This window comes from Lontra canadensis, unplaced genomic scaffold (genome assembly GCF_010015895.1).
Source record: "Lontra canadensis isolate GAN:19392208 unplaced genomic scaffold, GSC_riverotter_1.0 scaffold104, whole genome shotgun sequence".
Classification (NCBI taxonomy): Eukaryota; Metazoa; Chordata; class Mammalia; order Carnivora; family Mustelidae; genus Lontra; species Lontra canadensis.
Window position 1 is genome coordinate 6,181,817 of NW_022631098.1, and position 16,688 is coordinate 6,198,504.

Genomic DNA, 16,688 nt, shown 5'->3' on the forward strand with positions numbered 1-16,688 from the left:
GATACTGGTGTATTGGTGCTTTGAATGTGGCAGACTTCCTCTGGGAAGGTGTCACTGCGCTGGGCTAATAGGCTCTTCCAGCATCTAGAACATTTGGTGCTCCTGATTCTTCCTCAGCGTTTGTTCCTTAAACACTCAAGCCTTGCTCAGGTGCTGAGACATGTCTCCCCGCCCCCCGCCCCCACCCCCCTCGGCTCTCCCACCCTCTTCTGTAAAAAATACAGCTGTAAGATTTACTGAAAGCCTTTGTGTGTGCCTCAGGGACATCCTACATTAATATCTTTAAGAACTGAGGTTATGTGTCATTAAAAAAAAATTATTATCTAATATCTTGCCTATAAAGACCTACGTAAAAGGCTCAGTGATCTTCATAAAGAGACCACAGATTTCAGCATTCATAAACAAGGAAACATTTCCATTGGTTGTTTCTGGAAATCCCTTCTAAACATCTGCGTTTTCTTCGAACTTAAGTAGCTTCCCACCTCCTTCTCCTGAGGTCTGTTGCCACTCTGTGGGAGAGTAAACTTCATAACCAGTTACAAACAAACAAACAAAAACAAAAACAAAGCAGAACCCTGCAACAGCAATCTGTCTCCATCCCTCTCCAAATTTTTAATTTCCTGCATTTAAGAAAAAAAGAAATATCCTAGGCTATACTTGTGTTTCAAGGATCTTAAGATCTAAATGGAGATTCGACAACTTTGAAAACCTAACCAAACCTAAGATTTTGTTTCTTTTATTTACTAGTTATTAAAATATCCGCCTTTCCGATTAAGGAAGGCTGGATGGCAGGAGGGACCACGGAGGCGTGGGGGAGAAGTGTGAAAAGAAGAAATCCCAGCTCTGCCTGGAAGACTGCGTGTGAAAGAGCCCGACTCCTCCGGCGGCTCCAGGCCGCGTTTTGCAGGCCGCCGCATCTGCCTCCCCTGTCTCTCTTACCTCCTTGATGTTCGGCACTATTTGTGGCCGGCGTGGTGGAAGGACACAGTGAGGTTCTCACCCCCGCCCCCCGCCCCCCGCTCCCATCCCCAGTTCCATCAAAGCGAACCCGGGCCAGCGCAAGGATCTCCGAGTTGCGAGTGTGCTGAGGCTGGGACTGTCACTCATTCTCCGATCAGCGCGTGAACGCAGCTCGGCAGCCGCTGGCAGGAAACAATTCTGCAAAAATAATCATACTCAGCCTGGCAATTGTCTGCCCCTAGGTCTGTTGCTCTGCCGCCGTCCACACTCTGCAAGGGGGGGGGGCACAGAATTTACCGCGGCAAGAACATCCCTCCCAGCCAGCAGATTACAATGCTGCAAACTAAGGATCTCATCTGGACTTTGTTTTTCCTGGGAACTGCAGGTACATTTTGAAATTATGATTATTCTCAGACTGATGTACTGATTGCCCCCTTCCCCCTCCTTCTCCCCCCGAGGACACTGCTATCTGGGGTGGCTTTACGTGGAACGCTAAGGGTGGTCGTTGTCGTTGAGCTGAGGAAGGAGCGCGTCGCCCTTGCTGCCCCGCGGAACCCCGCGCTCTCCCAGGCTGCGCCGGACCGGGGCTGCCTCCGAGCGCCGCGAGCGCCCGCCGCGCCTCCTGCGCGCCCGCCCTTCCCACTTTGTGTGCCGGCGGCGTGGGGAGCGGAGTCGCCTGCTCCTGGGGTCGGTCCCGAGAGCGCTACGGCCGCGCGGGTGCTGGGCAGCGCTCCTTCCCCGAAGCGGGCGGCGGGGCGGGGGTGCCGCGGCTCCGCGGTGCTGCCGCGCGAGCTTGGGTTCCGCGGGGAAAGGGGCTTGTCAGCCCCGGCTCCGCGACGAGTGAACAATAAGGCCGGGGCAGCCGCCCCATCGTTATTTCCCCGGGTCTAATAAAGTGGGGCTCGCCGCCTTCGCGCCCAGCCCCCCATCCCCGCCCAGACTGAATAACGGTTTGCAAAATGGGACGAAATGGGTTGAATCTCAGGGCTGTGTGGCCGTTGTTGCACCCCCGTCGATATGACGTTAGTTTTTCATTTGCCAAATTGCTGGTTACTTGCAAAGCCTGCTCTCGGCCGGGAGCACGGAGGGATGGGAGGGCCGAGCGCCGCGTTTTGACAGGAGGAAGTGCGGAGGGGCGGAGGGGCGGAGGGCGAGGAGGGCGTGATCGGGCTGCCTGGTGTGTGTGCGCGTGTGTGCGCGCGCGTGTGCCTTCACACGCACCGCGAGCCCCGTGTTGCACGGTGCGCGAGAAGAATGGCAGGTAGCCGCCCGCAACACCTCGCTCTAGCCTCCTTTCTTTGGGCGAGGTTCCTGATCCTTGCAAAGTGCGAACAATAGGGAGCCGAGGGGAAGACAGCCGAGGGATGCTGCCGCGGGTGGCGGGGGCTGCGCCGCCGCCGCCCAGAAAACCTCGGCGTTCCGGAGGTTCATTTCATTTGGTGTATTTCTATCCCGGCCTCCCTGAAGATTTTTCAGTGCGTGCCCACCCTCCCCTCCAGCTGCTCACCCCACCCCACCCCACCCCACCCCACCCAGGGATTTGCGCTCTGGCGTGGACGGTCGGGAAGGGGGTAAGAAAAGGAGCAGGGGCCGCAGAGAGCTGGGTGGGATGGGCGTACATTCCGGGCAGGGGGCGTGTGCTGGGAAGCGCCCGGGGAAAGCCGGGCGGAGGGGCCTGTGTGTCGCGACTGCCGCTGCCAGGTGCCGCCGCGGGTGCTGCCCTAGACCGCCCATTCCCGGTGGGGGAGCGCGCGGGGCGTGCCCTCCCGGGGCGGCACGGGAGCAGCCCCGGCCGCCGCCTCCAGCCAACTCGGGTCCCTCTCCCATGGCGACCAATCAGAGCGAGGCTGGCTGGGCGGGAAGCCGCGAGAAGCTCTTATTGCGGCGCGGGTGGCGGCCCGGAGCTGCCAGGACCGTCTCCCGGTGTTCCAGCCTAACGGTCTCGCTCACCCCCGCCAGGAGAAACCCCGCCCCGTTGCCGGCCCCACAGTCTGGAGGAAAGAAGATGGAGTCCAGGTGTCCCCGGGAGGTCCGTCCCGTCCGTGCTCGCCCACTCGCGCCTCTCTCGCGTAGACCCAAGGCGTCCCTCTCGCCCCCCACCCGGGACGCGCACTCCGCCCGCGTTGTCCCGGCCGGACAGCGTCGCCCGGGAGGGCGCCGGGGCTGGGCGCACCGACGCGCGTGCGCCGACCGGCCGGCTGCGGGCGGGGGGCGAAGCTGGGGGTGGGGATCTAGTGAGGGGTTGGGGGAAGAGCCCCCAGCTGCGGGCCAGCCCCAGTCGGCAGATCGCTGGGTCGTGCCGCCACCTGGCCGGGGCCGCCCCGGGCTTGCCGTTTTCTGTCGGGCCGGCGCGGTCCCTGCGCGCTCCCGGCCCTCCCGGGGCCTTACGTTTCTGGGACCTCCTCCCCTCGAGGTGGGGGTGTGGCCTTGGAGACCTGATCTTTGGGGGATCGCCGGCCTACCTTTCCGCCACTGTGATGGGTGGAACCTTCGGTGTTCCGATTTGAAGGCAGGCTCAGGCTGGTAGGCTCAGGCTGGTACACGCCCAGGGAGTCCGGGATTGGGATCTGATGGCCGCCCAGACAAGTGTGGCATTCTGAGCAGTGTTCTCTGGAAGGAAAGCGGCGTCTGGGACCGTGGACCTGGCCCTGGGACCGTGAGGATGGGGCAAGGCAGAACATGAAACGCATACATGGTTGCTTAACAAAAGAAAGAAGTTGAACCGTTTTCCAAAGAGAATTTTTTGTTAAAGTACTGATAATACCATAGTTAAAAAAAAAAAAAAATCGAAGACCTTAGTCAAAGGGTTAGGGGATAAATAAAGATGATATATACACACACATCCATGTGTCTGTGTATACATAGTAATAATGATGTTACTATAATTATAATAGTAATTATTACTACTATTATTATTTTGTCCTCAAATGTTATATCATCTTCAGGGACAATGGTACTTCAGTCTCTGCACTTCACACAGTGCAAATGAAAATTTAGATACAAGGTATGCTGACCTTATTGACACAAAACAAATCAAGTCTGCAGCCCTTCTCATTTTGGTGTCTTTTGCTGTTTAGGAATAAAATGCATGGTTGTGGAATAGAAAATCTGAGTCTATTCTAACAGCGATTTTGGATGTTTTGTGGAAAAGTTATTTGAATGATCTGGAATGGTTAAGTGATATGTTTCTTTGACAATTTTACAGTCCTCTGCCAATTTTACTTGCCAGAGTGAAGGAATGAATAGGACTGGTTTTCTAACAAGATAGCACTGGATTAAGAACAAAGGGCATCTTTGCTGCCTTACAAAAGCAGCTAGCACCTATATAAGTATACATAATACTCCTCACTAAATGAATGACCAAGAGGTGTTTCAGCCAAGTTTGCTGTAGCAATGCTGAGCTGTATTTTTTCTCATTGTTGATTTTTGTTTTAAGACCAAAAATGTGTTTCTGAACAGAGCTGTGACTGAATGTAATGTAGTCGTATTCAAGAATGTGATACAACTTTCATGACTCTGTCCCAAAACCAAAGGCTAATTTTCTTTCAACAAATATTAGCCAACATTAAAATACTGAAAATAACTCAGAATTTATTTAAAATTCAACAGTTGAACACAAAGAGAATATAAGCCAGATATTGTGGAAGTGTGGCCAGTCCTTTATTTAATAATTTTTGAGTTACTATCCCTGCTGTGGAGCTTCCCAGGATCTACCAATCACGCTGTTTCCTTTAGTCTGGCAATTTACATTTCTTTTAAAGTCAGTTTTTCATGAAACTTTCCCCTTTTTCCCCCAACAGCTTGAACTTGACGACATTTACCCAGGGTCTATTTTTTAAAAATAATGCTGGAATAGCAGGAAATAGCAGGACATATTCTTGTTCAATAAAGAAGGTTCATCCAAGTCTCTATGCTAATTGATTAAGGATTTGTTGATTTAACTGGTGACTATTTTGTGAGCACCCATAGTTCAAGAATTAAGGCAGTAATTGTTTGCAAAAATGCTCCCAAGCCCCAAAATTATGGTGGATGTGCTATTCTCATGGGCTGTGGGTGCTTACTCTAGGCAGAGATAAGAGAGAGCAATTAGTCACACGGAGCCCCACAATTCAGAGTTTTGCATAGTACTTCTCTTTGGAATACATTCATCATTAATTGACTACCTCAGATCGGTAGTATGTAATTTAATGTAAGTAATCTGTATCTGTATGTTTCCATCACAGGGAACAAGGTCTTAATTTCCTTTCCAAATAAATAGCACCATTTTCTCATTCAAAACCTAATCTTTAGGCATGACAGATATGTTTGTTTGCTACGGAACTCAGTTTCTTAAATTATAGACAGCATCTTGTAAACTTTACGTTGCTTGAAATATGGACTTTGGAACTTCTGATCCAACCACTTAAATGTTTTAAGGTGACAAAGTCTCTATTTATTTTTTTTTTATTTTTATTTATTTTTTTTTTTTGAAAGTGAACTTTTTTTTTTTTTTTAAGATTTTATTTATTTATTTGATAGAGAGGTCACAAGCAGGCAGAGAGGCAGGCAGAGAGAGAGGAGGAAGCAGGCTCCCTGCCGAGCAGAGAGCCTGATGCGGGGCTCGATCCCAGGACTCCAAGATCACGACCTGAGCCGAAGGCAGCGGCTTAACCCACTGAGCCACCCAGGTGCCCCCAAAGTCTCTATTTAAAATGAGTTTGGTGAGTTCCCCATATTTGCATCTTCAACATGAAGGAAGTGTGGCTATTCTCCAGACAGAAAGTGACTTTAATACTACTGGCCGACCTCCAGAGAGACCTTACAGACAGTCCTTCCTGTCTCTGTACGAAATAAGTGATTCATTACCTGTTGCTAAAGAACGGTTTGAACTTTCCCTGCCGATCTTGGGTTTGTGGTGATGGAGAGCAGAACCAATGGGCAGGGAGGGGAGAGGAAGGGACCGCACCTGCTGTCATCAGTCTTCTGGGAACAGACAGCCTGAGAGGCGACAAAGGCATTTGGAAAAGGCTCTCCAGTACTGTTGAAGTATTGAGTTTTAAGCACACAAATGTTTTATGGTGTCAAGATGAATATTTCAGTGTAGCTTCTATAACCAATAATTCCTCAGTTTAGGGATCTGACAAATATACAGGCTAAGAAACATCTGGAACTTTAAAAGAAATGGCAGCAAATTACAAATAGTGTTTTACTAGTCTTAAAAATGGGTTACAAATTAGACAAAATTGGAACCACAAATCAACTTGGCTATGTAGTCATAATGACTACTTGACTTTTGAATTAAAAAAGACTTAAGTAGTTAAGGTTCCTTTAGTTAAAAAAGAAGAAATGAGAAAAATTCAGAAGAACATTTTATACATGTCCTAAAATAGTAGGTCTCTGAGCAATACTGTAAGAGACATCCTCTTAGCAAGAGGGAGATGGCCAGGGATCCCTCTGAATCCTAGGGAGTTGGTGTCCACGAGGGTCCCGGTGTTTACTGTGAGGAAACAACCCTGGCAAGCCTGTTATCAAGAGTACAGGTACATGTGCTCACTACTGTAGGGCAGTAAAATCCACAAGTCTATCTGAAGGTCACAGTCATGTCACCTTTAAACTTTTCCCTTATGAATATTAACTCTTGGTGCCAAACCTTAAAACCATTTGCCGATGTAAAGGGATGTAAATTATTTGGCATTGCCGCTGGTGCCATTGTACCCTTTCATTTCAAGGTGTTGAAACGCTGTCTGTCAGCTGAAGATGCTCATTAGGGGCATTGCCTTCTGATGTCGGTCTTGGTGCCAAATGGCACCTGTTCAGGCAGTTTCAATACATTACAGTTAAGACGGCTTTAGGTCACATCTACATGCAGCCACGTAGTTAACTGCTTTTAGTTAGGATGGCACACTTCTCCCTTCTTGGGTGTTCATGTAGCTTCTAACAAGGAAGCTTGAGCGGGTGGTGGGGGAGGCTCAGAGGACTACACCGAAGGATAAGCCATTTGCTCCATCTTGGGTACATGTGTTTTTGGGGGGAAAAAAAAAAGGTTTTAATAAACCTGTTGTACATTCCTTTTCTCCCAGACAGAAGTAAATACGTTTTCCTTTGGATTCAAAGACTGATTCCCATCACTGATGGGACTTGAGAGGCTACCATGTAACCTGTACTCTACTCTCTCTTCTCACCCGGGACTTTCTGATCTGTAGCTGCAAACACTGGCAACATCTGGCCCTGTTTTCTGTCTGTGTCATTCCTGGGATCACATGTGAGAAGCCTTTGGTATCTGATTACCTCATCGTTGAGGAATATCCCTAGTAATGTCACAGTGTTTGGGATTGTGTTACATTAGGTGTTCTCTTAAAAGTTGATCAAATGTATTTATTGAGTGCCAGCTTTTTATCATCAGCTCCGTGGGGAATTACAAAAGACTGAGATGACATACTTTCTGCTGTCAAGGAAGCTGGAGGGTAGAACTGCGGAGAGATTAAGAGTGGCCTGCAACCCCAGGTTGAAAGCCCAGCCATGCCGCATGTATCCCTTAATTACTGTCCAGTCTTGCTCGAGTCATTCAGTTTCCCTAAGCTTCAACTTCCCCAAGCTTCAACTTCCCCTTCTGCAAAATGGCAAAATTAGCAATGCCTCCATTTTTGAGCTGTGAATGTTTTAGAGATCACAGGCCTTTAGTGCATGCAAGCTCTGTTATTAATGAGAAAGAGGGATGTATTCTGGATCTAGAAAAAAAATGATACTCTTATGTAGTGCTCTTTTCAGGAGGACATAAAAAAGGGTATTCTGAGAACATGACTCCTTCAATGATTAGAACTTGACTTAAAAAAAAAAATCTTGTTAAATATGCCTGCATTGTCATCTTGGTTGTGAATATGTTAGAAAAGTGATCTCATTATGAGGTTGAAGACATTAGCACAAGGGTTGGTGTGGGTTTCATGGGGCCTGAGGGATGTACAATTTGGAAGGCCCTCCTTAAGGACAATACAGAATTCTTGCTTCTGGAAAATGTAGAAGATAAACGCCCATGGAACACATGGGCAGGTCCCCAGCCCACAGAGCCTTGGCAGGAGCCCATGCAGTGTGGGGCCCTGCAGATCTGACCCAGTGTTAGCAGCTGTGTCTTGGCCTGCTTGGGTCCACTTGCTTGAGAATAGAGACTAATCGTTCCAGTTTGTTAAGTATGTATCTCATAAAGGTTGCTTTGTGCTTTGAAGATCAGAATCATACGTCAAAATCAAAATTATTTTTGGAAAGAAGAAGCCATTTGACCTTATTTTATAGAAAATCTTAAGTAAGGCCTCAGGTGATTTAATATTTCTCACTGCTTATATTTTTGTAAATTACTATCTGGAATAAAATAAAGTAATTGCTATTATTATTCAAATGAGTCAGACATAAGTGCCCTACTGGCAGGACAGGAAGTAGTTTTGCCAACTGCAAGGCATATGTTGTTTTGGAGAGGAGACTCAGATTTTGTGTCAGCTATCTAAGAGGAGAGAAACCGCATTGATAATCCCAATAGTCGTGTCTTGATCATCATTAGCCAATCCCAGAGTTTTGATTTGCATTCTATCATTTAATCTTCATATCATTTGTTCACTAAACATTTATTGAGTTCTGTGTTCTGAGAACCTAGCGGTAAGCATGTATCATCTCTGTCTTCCTGGAGCGTCCAGTCTAAGTGTGGAGGAACACAGACATGAAAAAGTCACACGCACATATATTTATAACCCCGTGTCCTGATCGAAACTCAGGAAAAGAACAGGCTACTCTGATTATTGGGGGGAAACCACCTTTGACTGCATGGTTGGGGTGGGGTGAGGAGGTGACATTTAAAGAACTCCGTGAAATAGGAAGGACAGATGGTATTCTCGTTTAAGGCATGGTTGATTGCCTAATTCAACAGACAGGGAATCACAGCAAACACTCTCAAATTCCTCAATTCAGCAAACTTTCCTGAAATCTGAGAGGGTTAAGTTGCTTCAGGAATTGTTCTGGGTTTCAGATTATAAAGTCAAGTAAGCTCTGCTTCTGGCTCTAGAGTTTACGTGGGAGACAGATATACTCTGCCTAGAAATAGAGATGTGGATCAAATGCCATCGGAGCCCAAGGAAGGAAGCACTTAAGTCTGCGTGGGCCTCCCTTGAGCTGGGCGTGGGGCACGAGTTGGCCTTCAGTCCGTGGAGCAGGACTATTCGGGTGTTTGAGAGAGGAATGCCCACACTGATGCGGATGGAACAGGGTGTGGGGACGTGGTGAGAAGCAGCCCGAGACCGGTGGTGGGGGCGGTGGGGAGAAGCTCTGTGAGGCCACATCGTGTTAGGTCTTGATATAGGAGCTGGCGCAGAGAAAGGGCTAAGTGACTTACACGGGTGAGGCTGGGACCGTAACCTGCTTCGGTGGGCTGCAGTCATCACATTCTGCAGTGAGGATAGTTTGAATACACATAGCATCAGAGGCGCATTTGCTTGTTGTCTGCCCAGGTGTGGGAGGAGTGACACAGTGGAGGGGCGAACGGAGAGCGCTGGGGGCTGACAGTCTAGGTTGAGTCCACTGTGGGTGGTGGCCTGCGGTTAAGTGTGATTCTTGATTCCTGCTCAGGTCCTGATCTCAGGGTCGTGAGATCGAGCCCCGTGGAATTTGCTTAAGATTCTCTCTCTCCCTCTCCTTCTGCCCTCTCCCCTGCTTGCACACACACACACACACACACACACACTCTCTCTCTCTCTCTCTCTCTCTAAATAAATAAAGGCTACACATTATTTCAGAAAAAGTGCATCTTGAGTGGAGGTTTTCTTTGAGATGTTACAAAATATGTGTACTGGGAATATGATACATGAAGTTCTGTGCTGCAAGCTGAGGGAGAACATGAAATAAATGGAAGAATGCTATACCAGGCCTGCGGCGGCTGTCAGGTGGGTAGAGAGGAAACACTTAGTTCAGACGGTTAGGAAATCGTGAGAGGTACTACATGAATCAGCGCCTAAAAGAAGGAGAAAGGTATTAATTGTAGGAATTATTAAGTACGACAAAAAAAATCATCTCAGGTGCTTTTGGTGTGTACAGAAGGTGTGGATGAGCTAGTGATGGATGTGGACCCCAAGGGGCATAAGGACAACTAGGGAGAGGGAGGACAGGACGAATCTAGCTGGAGAACTGAAATCTTAAGTGCTAGACTAGGGACAGGGACGTTGGAGAAGTCTTCTAAAACATTTAAGAGGATGTTCAGTGGTAATGCTTGATCAGGTGCTGTGCTGTGCTGTGTGTTCGATGCTAGCCACGAATTCCCAGGGAGGGAAGTGGGAGCGGACTGCTGGGGTCAGTGCAGTGGAGTATCTGTTTCTGTAGTAGCCACGCTAGCAGGTGGACGAAATACCGGGCCAGGAAAAGGATTTTTGCTTCACAAAAATAAAATTTTAGACCATTTTATAAAAATCAAATTTTTATGGTTCCAGAGGGGCTTGTTAAAGGATTCCGGTGGTGATATAGTTTGTAAAACAGATGATCTTGGAAAGATACCCTTGTAGTGGTTTTGGATAAGGTTTAAAAAATGCACACGGCTGACATGTCAGAGATGACAAAGCGAAAAACCGGAGTAGTTGAGAGGTCCAACATGGGAGGTGACTGGGAGAGAGAACAATATTTAAATCACAAACCCAAGGGAATGAAATCATGGAACAGTCAGTGCGATGGGGAGACTGAGAAAAGGGGTTACCTTGAATGAAAGGTAGACCTCAGTAAAAACACATGAAGTTTTAGGGGAAAAAATTGGGCATCTTGGTATCTTACCATCTAGGTCAGTATTTTTCAGCTGTGGGTGCTGATATCTATTTAGTAGACTTCTGCCAGCATTAAAAAAGAGGAAAAAGAAGGAAAGGAAAGAGGGAAGGGGAAATGGAGGAAGGAGGAGATGGAATAGAATGGAAAAGGGAGTATGTATATCTTATGTAGCAAGGGTAAGTGTTATTTTGTGGAACTTTTTATTGACCCGGTTGTGAGGGTAATCATGCCTAATTATATGGCTCAGATCAAAATAATGTCATAGATATTATGGGACTAGACAGAGGCTAAACCAATGTGTGGTGCAGAGAAGGTGTAGGGCAGAGAGCTAATGGATTTGGGGCAGAGGGAGAAAAAGTAAGGGCAGAAATCCTTACTGAGCATGTGTGCGGTCTGTTAGCTGCGGGTGTAAAACAAAGCCCCCAAACTCAGTAGTACAATACCTTGACCTTGGAAAGCCTACTCTCTAGTGGAGCCTACATTCTAGTGGAGAATGGAAAGACAACTGGGAATATCGGGTAGCATCTAAAGCCAGAGACGTGGCTGAGATTTCCGAGGCAGAGTATAGATTACGTGGGCAGCAGGGGCGGTTGGAGAACCCTCCCCAGCATGGTGAGAGCTGGAGGCTTTGTAGGAAGGATTTCACAGTGCACAGGGGAAGACTGGATGAGGTAATTTACCTGTTGCATGTTTGGGAGGAAGCTGCAGGGAACCCAGCCAGGGAGACCAGGAAGACTGAGGGATCATAGTCATCTATATTTTTGTCCCTTTTCAGTGGAGAAAAAATACCGTGGGTTACAATCCGTGCATTGTAGAATCTTCATCACACCCAGAAGTATTCATGTGGTAGTATTTATGTAGCATTTAGAACGGCATCTTGTCCATAATTCGGAAGGCAATATTGAACAAAAAGGCAGGGAGGGGGCAACCAGAGCCTGCCTAGTGGCATGGATGCTTCGGTTAGAGAAGAATAATGTTAAGTGGACAAAAGTTGGAAACAAATGGTATATATAATACCGATTTTGTTTTAAAACATTCCTTTCACTTCTTAAGCCTGGAAGAAGACACATTTTACATTTTTTAATGCCATCTGAGTTTTCTCTTATGAGCATATCTTGCTTTGTATTTGCATTACAAAACAAACACTGTATTAAAAAGAGGGCAGTGGTTACTGTGGGTTATGCGTGTCAGGAAGATGAGGCACAAGTAGAAACTTTGAATTTGTTTCAGAGGAGGATCTTTCAGGGGGATCTTAGAGAATTTTAGTTGGATGGTGGATTCACGTTCTCAGACTCAGGGACTGACAGAAGCCGATATTCAGCATACTTGACCACAAAGAAGGGAAGAATGGGGTGTTGGGTTGGGGGAAGGCTTCACACCAGGGGGCCATCTGGGCACATGTATCTGCACAAAGGAAAAGACCCAGGCGATGAACAAACCTTGCAAAGGACAATGAGATGGGCTCATCTGAGAGGAAGTGAATAATGTTAAGAGGGTTTTCTCCCCAGGGATTTCATTCATCATGGCAGGCACTGCATTTTAGACAGTTTTGTTTTCCTTTGCATCACTGCCCATGATACTCTTACTTTCATTCTATACCTCTAAAAAAAAGTTTGTTGAGAGCAACATCTTTTGAAGTTTGTTCAGTTTGTCACAGTGTAGATGGGTCGTTTTTACCAGATCGGCACAAGAGTGGACACGGGCGTGACTGACTACTGATGCTCTTTTTCTCGTGCTGCGTCTGCGAGTGTCCCTTCTGTCTCTGTGAGATGCTGCCAATCGCTAGTTAAGCTGCAGTTGCTGTATGAGAACTGGTTTCAGGGTACAACTTGGTCACTGCTGTCAGGAGCATGAGAAGATGCAAATCCAGTGCAGGCTCTCTGATCTGAGTTATAATACAATTTAACTTCCTTTCTTAATTTACTGTCTCCTTTTGGTGTTGTTGAGCAGTGCACTCCGTAGGGGGCGCCTCGGGAGCCTTTGGCATCAAACTTGGTATTTTGTAGGGTGGCTCTCGTGCTTTCATGACCTTGAGCCAGTTATTTTATCTCTCCTATGCTCAGTTCATTTCCCTGTGAAACAGGAATAATAATACCCCCCTAATAGGGTTATTGTGAGGATGAAATGAGGTAATTTATGCAACTGTCTGGCACACAGTAAGCTCAGTCATTTTTTCCCCCATTTTCCCTTTTTCTGTTGAAGTTCACAGTGAAGGGGTATACAATTAGTGTTGGATTTAAGTATTGATTATAATTAGAATCACATTTTTTCCCATTTAGTTTTCATTGTCTGACAGTTCGGGATCACCATGAATTGCAGCTGAGTTAGAAACACCACGGCCAATGGCTTAGCTGTTTCAGCTCCCGTGGAAGCAAAGTCTAGTAGATCTTGGTTCTGAAAAAAGTAGAATTTTAAAAAATAAATTGGTTTATATAGATTTATATTTGCATAGGGTTTCTATTTGCATAGGGTTAATATTAAATCTGTCAATTCACCATAATGGTAGAGCCATAAAATTTAGTGTACTTAAATAATGGTTGCTGCTAAAGATCATATTGGTGACACTTCATTAATCTGGAAGTCATTTGTCTGGCAACCTTAAATCTTTGGAACATGAAGCATGAAGAATAAGGGGAAAGAATGAAGAAGTGAGGGAAAGACGCCTTTGGATAGCCAAAATAGATATCCCAAATTTAATTGTATGCATTTGACCGATAGGGAAGCCCTTTAGCTCCCCCCTCTTTTTTTCCAGAAAGAGTGCATATATTCTCAATTAATTTCCAATTTCCTTCTACCACATTTAGAAGGGCTCTTAGATTAGAATCAAAGAAACATGACTGCTAGGTACAGGTACATTGATAGTAAGATATAATAACTTCAATGGATGGAAAAATTAGGAAAAACAGATTCAAGAACACAAAAAACATGTCAGTCTCAGCCATTTAGTATTCAACTGAAAAACTAGCTCTATATATCTGAAAATGCCAAGGGATTGTCTATAACACAGTGTAACATAAATAGTGGGTGTTCATAATTAAACCTCATTTGGAAGAGACAACTCTGGCCCGTTCAAGCAGCGGCAACACTCATATGGATTAGTTTATGCAGCATATGTCTTTGGTGTTCAGCACTGTGCTAGGTACCGAAGGAAGTATGATTTCAAGAAGTTTCCATATAGTTGCAAACATAAAACAAACATAAATGTAGATACCATTGTCTTCACCAGTGGTAAACTGGAATGAAAGAGGTGGTATAAATAGTGTTGCTCATATGGAAAATTCAATCATGAGACATTCTAATCCCCAAGGATTTAGGACAAAGGAGATTTCATGTTTCATTCTTATAGAGTGACCTTGTTAAATATAGCTTCTCAGCTTGGTTTGAATTCCATAGCTATCTATTTACCATTAAGAGAAGTTGTGTCAGGGCACCTGGGTGGCTCAGTGGGTTAAGGCCTCTGTCTTCAGCTCAGGTCGTGATCTCAGGGTCCTGGGATGGAGTCCCGCATCGGGCTCTCTGCCCAGCAGGGAGCCTGCTTCCTCCTCTCTCTCTGCCTGCCTCTCTGCCTACTTGTGATCTCTGTCGAATAAATAAATTAATAAAATCTTTAAAAAAAAGAGAGAGAAAAGTTGTGTCACCCATTTTCTCTCTTCTTCACCAAGTTTCTCTCTTCTCCACCAAGTTATAGTAAGTACATATTGAGATTAAAGATCTTAACTATTCAATCAATTGGAATTCATTTGTTGTCATTCCTCCCTTTCTTAAATTCAGTTTTTTTCTTATAATTTAAATTTACATTTTAAATTTTAAATGTCATGTCCACATTGTTTAAAAGGTTAAATCATTTTATAAAACTTGAAACACAGAACATTAGTCCTCTGCCCTGACCCTTAGTACCCCTTCTTACCCCTCCCTTGTTCTTCCCACCTCTGATTTCCATTCCCCTGAACAACCACTTTCTACTCATTTAGTTGTTTCTATATTTTTTTAATCTCCATATTTTTACTTTCTTACTTTTTCAGTTTTCGATATTATTTGTTGATTTTTCTCTTACACACTCCCCACCCCCTTATTTCCTTTACCCTGGCATCCTCATATAATAATTTTTCTATTTTTGATTTAAACAATATTTAATGTTTACATTACTATGACCATGTAAATATTCACAGCTGAGCCTTGAGCAATTATATGATTTTATTTTCTTTCTTATATAACTTTCTGTCTTTCCTGAAGTTTATGATGGCATCAGTTTTTTCCTTTGCATGGTTTTCTATATACCTATCACTAATTCATTGTCCAGTTCTCAGACTGATGTGTAAATTTCCTCTCACTGTGCTCAAACATGGCTGTTTTCTTTCATCTTCAGGGGACATATATCCTAGATCTTTCTCTCATTCTTCAGTCTTGACTGTTGATTTTCTAGGCTTGCAGCAGTTAATTTATATTTGCCTGGTATACAATTCTCTAGATTGGAAATTTTTGTCTCCCAAGAATTTTGAAGATGTTACTCTGTGTTTTCTACCTTTCACTGTTGCATTTGTGAAGTCTAGTGCCTTCTGATTTCTGATGTTTTGTATGAAAGTTGCTTATTTCTCCTCTAGAAGATCTTAGGATCTTCCCTTTACAGTATTCTGAAATTTCACAATGCTATGCCTTGTTGTAAGTCTGTTTTTTTATTTATGGGGGTAGATTCTCAGTGGGCCACTTTGCTGTGGAAATTCATGTTTTTCTGTGTCAGGAAATGTTTCTACATTATTTATCTGATATATTCATATCTGTTTTCTCTCTCTTTTTTCTGGAGTTCTTATTCAGAAATTAGATTGCTCTATTTGGGTGGGGGGGTGTCTTCTCTTTCCTATCGTTCATTTCTTTTTTCCTCCAACCTCTCACCCTTTACTTTCTGGGAGGTTTTATTGGCTTCTTGCCCATTTTATATTGAATTTTCTATTTTGCTAACATATTTTTGATGCCTAAGAGTTCCGTTTTATTGTCTGAGCATCTTTTATATCTCTGAGTATTTTATTATTATTTTTTTTAAGATTTTATTTGTTTATTTGACAGAGAGAGAGAGAGAGAGAGATCACAATTAGGCAGAGACTCAGGCGGGGGTGGGAGAAACAGGCTCCCCGCTGAGCAGAGAGCCTGATGCGGGTGGGTGGTGTCAATCCCAGGACCCTGGGATTACGACTTGAGCCAAAGGCAGAGGCTTAACCCACTGAGCCACCCAGACGCCCCATCTCCAAGTATTTTAGAAAAATTTTCTTGCTTGCTGCATTCTCTCTTTATCCTCTGAATTTCCCTTTATTGTCTGTTTTATATCTCCTCTTGTGTCTCATATTGTTTCATTTCTCAAATTATAATGGCCCTTAACTGTTTATTAGGAATTGGGAGCAAGGCACTGAAAAGCTATGGGGAATCTTTGTGTGGGTGGACCTCACAGCGGCTGATCCATTGGGTGGGGGGCACCCACCTCCACTCAGCACCTGCATTTTCTCTTGGGCCAGTCAGTTTAAGTGACCCCAGCATTTTGCAGCCTGGGGGGTCTAAGTCAAACTATTGTCTTACTCTGAGATGAATGGTTTGGGAGCATTTTATCCACTAGCTGAGATTTCGTGGGATCCCTCTATTTTCAGGGAAGGGTTTCTGCCCTCAGCAATGCCCGGCATGCCCCAAGAGCAGATTCCCTGTGATTGAACTTCTCCAGCTAATAAAAATTCAATCTCTTCCTGGAGTGAAGAAGAATTCAGGGTGGGAGAAGAGATACCTGGCCCCACCCTCCTGTGGCTTACCGTTGGGTGCATGTGTGTTCAGTTGAAGTTAGTGGTATGAGAGGGAGTGGTGATAGGAGAAGGGTTGTTAGCTTTCATTCTGAAGGAGGCTGTGAGAACCCTCTGATGGCCCGTCTCTCTCAGGGTTCATAATTGCTTTGAGCCAGAGCACATCTTTGGAACGTTTCATCTCAC

General features: G+C 45.3%; 1 protein-coding gene across 15 annotated transcripts in view; it reads left to right on the forward strand.

The window, feature by feature from the left end:
• Positions 1-1,102: 1,102 nt before the first annotated feature.
• NCAM1 (neural cell adhesion molecule 1) overlaps positions 1,103-16,688 on the forward strand; it is a 294,100-nt gene continuing 278,514 nt past the window's right edge. For all 15 annotated transcript variants that reach the window (XM_032838447.1, XM_032838451.1, XM_032838453.1 and 12 more), the window contains exon 1: positions 1,103-1,345. In XM_032838447.1, the coding sequence (XP_032694338.1) occupies positions 1,294-1,345 (52 nt within the window). In that variant the 5' untranslated portion in view covers positions 1,103-1,293. The remainder of the gene's footprint in view (positions 1,346-16,688) is intronic.